This window comes from Molothrus aeneus, chromosome 7, assembly GCF_037042795.1.
Source record: "Molothrus aeneus isolate 106 chromosome 7, BPBGC_Maene_1.0, whole genome shotgun sequence".
NCBI lineage: Eukaryota > Metazoa > Chordata > Aves > Passeriformes > Icteridae > Molothrus > Molothrus aeneus.
The window spans coordinates 38,685,061-38,693,397 of record NC_089652.1 but is presented as its reverse complement, the minus strand read 5'-3'; the positions used below and the strand labels follow the sequence as shown (position 1 = coordinate 38,693,397).

The following is an 8,337-nucleotide window of genomic DNA, read 5'->3' as shown; positions in this document are numbered from 1 at the left end:
CTTGCCCTTGCCATGAACTTTCCTCATTAGATTATAATAGTAAAAGCCAAATCTCTAGCTCAGCCCCCTCTGCCCACCAAGAGCCCACTGCTCACTGAGCACATACCACAACTTCTTGGGCGCTACGCCTTGAGACTGAAACAGAGAGAAGCTAACAGCAACGTAACCACGGAGTGAAGTAAGATCTGCTTGGCCTGAGACTGTAACCTATAGGTGTGCCTGCCTTGGTCAGTCTCCATGCTAGCTCTGACAATTCACCACCCAGCACCCCCTTCTGCACACAACTGTAAACAGATCAAAAACCTCCACTCTCTGTGGGGATCAATTTCTTGCACACCAAAAGGGTCAAATAATCAGTTTTGAAAGAATCAGAATCATATTCTTCTGCAATCACTACCTTAAAAAAAAAAAGTCAAATTCTGAGTCAGTGCAGCTCCACAACCAACTCCCAACAGCAGGACAGTATTATCCCCTGGCTCTATTGTCCCTGCTGTCACTGCAAGCAGGTCATGGCTCAAGGACGTTGCCTGGACTGGGATTTACACTTGTTCCTCCCCATTTCGAAGCTTGACCCTTCATGATCGTACTACTGCCAGGCAGTGCTAAGTCTCATACACCATGCTACCGAGTCCAAACTCCAGCCATAGCATTCTCTGCACCTTGGCTCCTCCCTGCTACCTGCCCTCCTATGCCAAGGGTTCAGCTCCAAGTCAGGTAATTCTTCCATTTATCCACCCTAGCCCCAAACAGGTTCAAACAGACTGTTTCCACTCAGTTCTCCCTGCTTGCTGGATCTCTGCAGAGGAGCTCGGTTTCTTACAGAAAGAAATGCAAACAAAAAATACTTCTTTCATTGCACAGAAATCCTTCACAGGACTTTGTGAATTACTTATCATGCAGTAAAGCCTCAGGCCTGCATGGAAAACCTCAGGCTCAATTGAAAGAAGCCCCATGTCTCTCAGTCATGCTTTCTTAGAATCAAGTTCACATCAGCTTTGCTACCGTTAAACTAAAAAAAACCCCAAAACAATAGGGCTGACAGTTCCCATTCCTTCACTCAAAACTCACACAGTAAGTGAAAATTAGACTGTTTGGCATTGAGTAATTACTACATACCAGTAACACCAGGTTAGAGAGAAGCCATGATATAGTAATAAATCCTGAGTACGTTTAGTAACTCTTCTCATATTTTATTGTCAGTAACAGAAACACAGCAAGATACAAGGCACACAGCTTTTGAGCACTTCACCACAGTGTGCTAAGTGCTATATAGAATAGAAACTCACTTTTGAGTAAACATAAGTGTTTTAATGATTATCTTAACATTTCCGTGGCTGTTGAATAATGTAAATTCTTTTAGGCAGTATGAACTTCTCCAAGGTAGGTTGTGGCTTTTGGTGAGCCACTTGTAATGTTGCTGCATGGATTTTGTGGCTCATCTGTAACATTAAAGGGGGGAGAAAAAAGTTGTGATAGAATACAGATTTTAAGCTATTCTCATTCTAAATTTTATCCTATTAAAGTAGTTTAAAAGGAGCAGTAAAACCTAAACCCACAAAAAGTTCAAGTGATCAATACACAGAACTCATGGTAACTTGGTATATTTAGTTATAATTTCTGTTTTCAAAGTGATATTAGTCTGACTACCTTTAGGGAATTTTTGATTTTTTTCTTCCCTTGTTTAGTAGCTCATAGAATGATCTTCCAAGATAAAGAAAACACAGCAAATAATCAGTATGTCAGAGTTAACGGTAAGTTGAATCAAATTCTTATTTTCCCAGGTTCAAAATCATAATTATTACAGTAACTAACTATCACATTCTAAAGTAGCAAGGAAGTTTCATATACAAGATTGTGGAAACCAGGAGGAGAAGGAAATGGTGGGTCAGAACAGAGGGGATGAGGACAGGTGGAAGAGAAGGAGGATGAGTCGTATCTGTTCTTCATTAAAAAGTCTAAACAAAAATTCAAGATTTACAGGCTAAATCTATAAATACAACTGTTGATAAAAGGCTTGTGTTGAAATTATGCAACTGATGTTTTACTGGGCTCTAGGGATGAAGAACTCTTGTATGCTTCAGAGTCTGAACATTGCAAGTGTAACAAAGGGATGATAGCTGTCAGATCTTCAGATTACTATGCAAACCGAAGAGCTGCTTGTGAAATCAGCTCTTCCAAAGGACAGGGGTAAGTCTGCACCAACAGCCTAATAAGACACAGGACAGGAGCTGTAAGCATGTGATAAACAGAAGGGTCCATTACAGCTGTGGGATACAAGATTTTACAAGATCCCGTAGTATTCCTAAGGGAGAAGTCAAAAGGTGCCTGAGTGAGTGATTTCAGGCCTCAGATGGCACAGCAAGAGGACATGCTGTGGCTGTTGTCTCGGGGATCATTCCCAGAGCAGGACACTGGGTCACCATCCTGGTGTCCCCAGCACCTGCCACCCACCTCTCTCAAGCAGCTCCGTATTTCTGCTGGACCCTTCTAGGAGTCAAAGTGATTTCCATGGTGGGATAAAGCACTGAAGACAAGGTTTTGCTCTGCACTGTAATGCCAGCTTGGCCAGACACTTAGATGCCACTGGTAATTGTTCCCCATATTTCACTAAGGCTAGTGCACGATGCCACTTTACAAGCAGGACACACCTCGCTGCTTGGCTGTGCTTCTCTGCACAGGTGAGCACAACTACCCAGGGCACGCTGCAGTAACTAGGAGAGGAATCACAGCAAGGAGAGAAGCCCAGGTACTTTTTAGCCATCTAGCAGCTCAGCCACGCAAGCACTACAGAAATAGGTTATCCCAAGAACATTTAGTGCCAGATGAAACACCTGCAACTGCCAGACACCAGTTTAAGGAAATTTCACTTTTTAACATTTTTTCCTGTTTAGCTTTATAAAGAAACCCTGACTTTTCTTTCAGACTTACTTTGTTCAGTGCTTCTGCTACCAAGACACCCACGTTCTGAGGTTTTGCAAAACTGACAATAGCACTGTAAAGCAGAAGAAAAAAATATTTAGCATTTCCATCTCACAAAAACGCAAAGCATTTGTCACTTTCATTTTCCGGACTTAATACAAAACATTTTGCAATATAAATTTAGGATTTGGAGCTAAATCTTTTCATCACGTTAAAAACTATGTCATATCAAAAAAGGCACGCTGTTTCAGAATGGAACAGCAGAAAATCTATGACAGGCTCATATTTTTATTCAGATATACAAGAAACTGTATATGAAATATCCTTGAATATCTCGAAAAGAATTTCTTTTGTACACTGTGAAATAACTTCTCAGAAGCTGAGCAGTTTTATCCCAATCTACAAAACATTTTCTTGATTCCAATTTAGACCCATGAAAAAAATTTACCCTCTGCTTTTGGAGAGTGTTTCCTTTCACAGCAACTATTTGTCACACAAGAACTTTTTTTTCACAAGATTACCCTATTAACTTCTCCATATTCCAATGAATAACACCATGTTACCAATATTTCACAAATAAACAAATCTGTGGATGTGAAACAATTTACTTCAGCAAGAGGAAGAACTTCAGATGGCACATTCTCCTGATGAAACCATTATATCCACTGACACATCTGTAGCTTAAAATGGAGTAGTGAAAAATCATTATAAAGCCCAAATATCATAAATGTAACTCTTAAAAAAGTAGATATTGCTTAAGTTAATGATTCTGTGGATTAGGCAAGACATTTCCTACTGACATTTCAATTTAGCAATTGACAGTTTGCTACACTGACAAATATATTATTTAAGATCTGTTTATACCATTAGGTAACTATGACTATGGAGAAGACAGGTAAAAAAATTACACCCAGACAATTGGCAACAAGTGAAAATAAAAAGCTTCTAATCCCAGAAAAAAACAACAACAACAACAACAAAAAAATTCAGGAACATCACAAGTCATTCAAATTTTACTGTCATATCCTTATATTGGTTAACTTAACTTTTTGTTAAGTGACATTTAAGAAAAGTGCAGGTATTTAGGAAAAATGTTCAGTCTTTGAAAAAGCTGCAAGAAAATACTTGTTTTAATGACCACATCAACTGGTGACTGTTATTTTATTCAAAATAGAAGTATGCCTTCATTTTCAGGGCAAAACAGTTTGGTTAACCTTATAAAGTAGCAAACAGCAAAAGCCAAATTAGATTTTAGATTGAAATAGGGGGTATAGCCTATACAGGAGATAAGACTCTTCCTTGGGGGAGTTGATGTGGGTTTAATTTCCTTGAGAATGTGGACAGCCTAAAGTTCATTCCTATTTCACTGGAAACTGTTTGACCATTCCTTTATTAGGCACAGGTATGTAATACATTGTTTTATTTTCTGTTCCATAAAACATGACAATAGAGATGAGATTCAGCCTTTGCCTTTCATTGCAAGGCACTATCCTTGGGTTTTGAAGTTGTTGGGTTTTGGGGTTTTTTAAGTCAATACTTATTTCAATATCAGTCTTATTTTATCTACAATTTGCACAAGATAATTTAAGAATTAAACTCTTGTAGAATAAGAGTTTTCTTTGTTTTCAAGGATCATTGCCTATGAACTTGAACTACAGGGCAGGGGGAAACAGGCCCTGCATTGTAATACCTTGACTTTTCTTTTCCTGGAAGTTTAGCATTTTTCTCAACAGGTCCATTTTCTTGCTTTTTAGACACTCTCATACCTCCAGCTTTAACTGCAAGAAGAAAGTGAAATGTGAGTAAAAATACCTACAGAACTACATACCACATTACATACACAAGAAGAGAATAATTTTACCCAGGATTACCATTAACCAGAAATCATCTTTCAGTATTTAGCTCCATGCTTTACTTGTACACACACATACACAGGAGTAGCCAAAGAGATGCAGCAAAGGCTTCAAAATTCTGTGTCACAGCAGACTCAAATCAACTTCCAGACACCATAAATCAGGAAATCAAGAGTGGTTTCAGGCACCACTAACTATATTAAACCATAACACCTTACTATGTTAATATGCATTCTTCCCTAGAAACTAGTACATCTCTGATTTGTATTTTAAAAACAAAAAAGAAAACCGAACACCATCTGAACACTTTCAGGTTTTTGAACAATGTGACTAACAGCAGTAAGGGCTTCATGATCAGTTCAGGATATCCCAGAACCTATTTTATAATGCAGATAAGAACCAGACGTATACTCATCTTGAACTTGTGCTCCAACATGTTTAATTATATTTTATTAACATATCTGCCAATCACAAAACCAATTAGTACTAATTAAGCTACAGGCGACCTAACAACAACAATTTAAGTTCTGAGGCATATCTGAAAATTGAATTCTGAACAAAGAACACATAAAGTTATCTAAAACATTCTCTTGAAAGAAATACTTTCTCCCTCTTCAGGAGAGCATTTTAAGTTTTAAAACTGTAAGTAAGAAAGAACAACCTTAGTGTTTTTTTCTCATCCTATTTAGCAGGTTGCTTCACCTCTCAGCAAGACTCCTATTCTGATCATGAACAATCAAGGCTAGAGTTTTAATTTGAGGAAAGGAGAGAATAGGGAAAGGTTTCTAGAATTACTTAACTAGCAAGCATGAGAAATGCATTTGTATCCATCTGTAACTAATGCCCATTTTCTACCAAATCTGACTCCTAATCTGACTCCTGACCATGTATTTCCTGGTTGCAGGTTTAATTTTAGAAACAAAAATTCTCCCTCAGTCATGTCCAAGGGAGCTTTATAAGATCAGACTTATGCTATAGCTAGACTTGGCTTTTCTTCTCTTCCTAAATTGACATACATACAGTTAATTATACTGCTGTAGAAGCAGCAAATTCTTTGCCCAGCCATCTTACAGCTGCAAATACACTGGAGACCTAGACTGAACCTAGTCCTTCTGGCAGCCTAACCACAAAATTAAAAGTATCTGAAATGGAAGTTTCAACCATTTGTTTCCAAGTATCTACCGGCAAAGAGAACTGAGACTCTAAATACCCTCAGCTCACAAGGTGTGAAACTCTTCCTTGTCTTTGAGGCATCTTCAAACTAAAATGACAAAGCATGTTAAAAAAAAACCAAACCAAACAACCACAAACCAAATATCAACAACAAACCAGACCAAACACACCAAAAAAAGCCCTGGCATCTTTCAGGATCTCAGAGATATTCTCAACATAATTTCTCTTCATATAAATTCATCCAGAACACAACACAGGTTATCCCAAGTGTTCTCCCACACATTGATAGGCTCTCATCTTTTTAGGAACCAGTCAAACCACAAACAGGAAAACCACTAAAATTTTGGAATTCGGTAAAAAAAAAAAAAGGAAAAAGGTAACTGAACCTAGACCTGCAGCTTTTGGTTTGGGACCTTCCCTCACATGCAGGATTGGCAATTTCTAGATACAAGCATTGTTTTTAGTTTTAATTTAGCAGGGCAAGGAGATCCAGACAGAAGCAGACATTTTAACACTATGAGGCTTCACACAAAGCACAAGGGGAGCTAGACAAGGAGGAGAGAAATACCGAACGTGGGAAGAGATACTGAAACATAGACAGTCTGGAATTGTGTCTATTACCACTAGGCCCACAAAACAATGTTATCTATAGTGATTAAACATAACCCATGTTCCTTTCCATCTCTGCGCTGACTTGAAACTAGCCACTAGGAACAGCTGTCCCACCTGTTCACACACTTCCATGGTGGGGGAAGAGTTAAACACAGATGCATCTGGGATGCTCCACAAAGCTGCTTTGTAATTTGGTTTCCAAAGCAATAGAGAGGTATGGCAAACTTTTAATACAGAGTTCTATTTTGTGATTTTTATAAGTGACATGTTAGCCATGTAATCCAACAGTTAAGTGACAAAATCTTTACTAATTTCCATTTTTAAAAGACCATGCATTTTTAAAATAAAACAAGAGAGTAAGGAGGTACACTCCTTTTTATGCTCCCCTCTCAAAAAAAAAAAAAACAAACAACCCAAAACAAAACAAAACTAACCAACAACAACAGCAACAAAACAACATAAAAACAAACCCAAGTGAAAACAAAGCTTGGCTGAATACTGGTCAGAATAAACCACTTACTCTGCTACCTCCACCCCTCGGCCAAGCTGGTCCCCACTGCAGTCACACATAAGCTTCACCAGGACTTTCTTGGAGACTTGCAAATCTCCAAGTTGCAGAATACTATCATGCAAGTTCAGAAAGACCAGTACCTGCTCCAGGTCACTGACTGCAGCGGTTTAAAGCCCCTTTCAGGTACAGCTCAACTGTCCCTGCCACACACACAAAAGTCCAGGAATGGACTAGAGACAAGATGAAAAATTTATTTACATCCCAAATTCATGTAGAAGTATGCTAAAAAAACCTCCAAACAAAAATATTTCCAAGAAAACAAAACCGTTCTATGGGGTGCAGGGAGACAGACAAGTATGCGCTCCTCAGACACTAACTGCTCCTAATAAACCGAGGGGAAGTCCCAACTAGTTTAAAGACTTGTAGTGACGGTTCCTCAGGTATCAAAGGCTGAGCCTGCAGTGACTGTCCTAGCAGCGACTATCTCCCAGCTCCAAAGGCTGAGCCTGCAGCATCTCTGCGTGTGCCCCAGAACAGGCACACACACACACACAGAGCTCACTCACTGGTGTGTTTGAGAGACAGCTCCGCACAGCTCCCGGGATGGCCCAGGAGCTGCTCACATTGTATGCATCTACACGCTCCCCTAACAAACACATGCGCTACTACACTCGCCACTACGTCCTTAAAATCGCGGTACTACATCCTCAGAGCCGCCACACAGGGAGAGCGGCGGCTGGAACAGCAGGCTCGAAGGCTTCCTCACAGAGAGATCTATCTCTGTGAGGCGGGGGGGCACTTGGTGGAGGGGAAGTAAATTCTTCACCTTACTACAGGAGGCGCGGGGGATACGGCTGCAACATTAAACATGGACACCCATTTCTCTCGCTATATCTCAATAACGCCCGATCACCGAGCGGCGCCAGCCGCACACCCGCCGACCGAGGGCACCCGTGACGGGGCGGTGCGGGACCTGCTGGGAAGAGCGGGCCGCGCACAACAGACCCGCCTCCCCCATTCCCGGTCCTCTCCGCGGAGCAGCTGCATCTGTGTGGGACGGTGCGGCGGCAGAGCCCCCCCACACCGCGCCCGGAGCGGCCCCGGCCCCTACCTGCGGGAGGGCGGCGGCCCGGCGGGACACTCTTCCTCAGCACCATGGCGGAACCGGGAGCGCCGGGAACCAAGCGGGGCAGGCCAGGGCAGGACCACGGAACTGCGCAGGAAACCGCGCACCGACCCGAGCGGCAGCGCCTTCGGCGGTTCGGAGCG

General features: G+C 41.2%; 1 protein-coding gene across 1 annotated transcript; it reads right to left on the bottom strand.

Annotated features, from left to right (window-relative positions):
• Nucleotides 1-1,175: 1,175 nt before the first annotated feature.
• On the bottom strand, nucleotides 1,176-8,324 carry DAPL1 (death associated protein like 1). Its single transcript, XM_066553784.1, has 4 exons — nucleotides 8,180-8,324; nucleotides 4,610-4,697; nucleotides 2,929-2,992; nucleotides 1,176-1,439 (listed from the first exon to the last, which is right to left on the bottom strand). The coding sequence occupies exons 1-4, from the start codon at nucleotides 8,223-8,225 to the stop codon at nucleotides 1,320-1,322; spliced, it is 318 nt and encodes a 105-aa protein (XP_066409881.1). The 5' UTR covers nucleotides 8,226-8,324; the 3' UTR covers nucleotides 1,176-1,319.
• Between the last annotated feature and the right edge of the window lie 13 nt (nucleotides 8,325-8,337).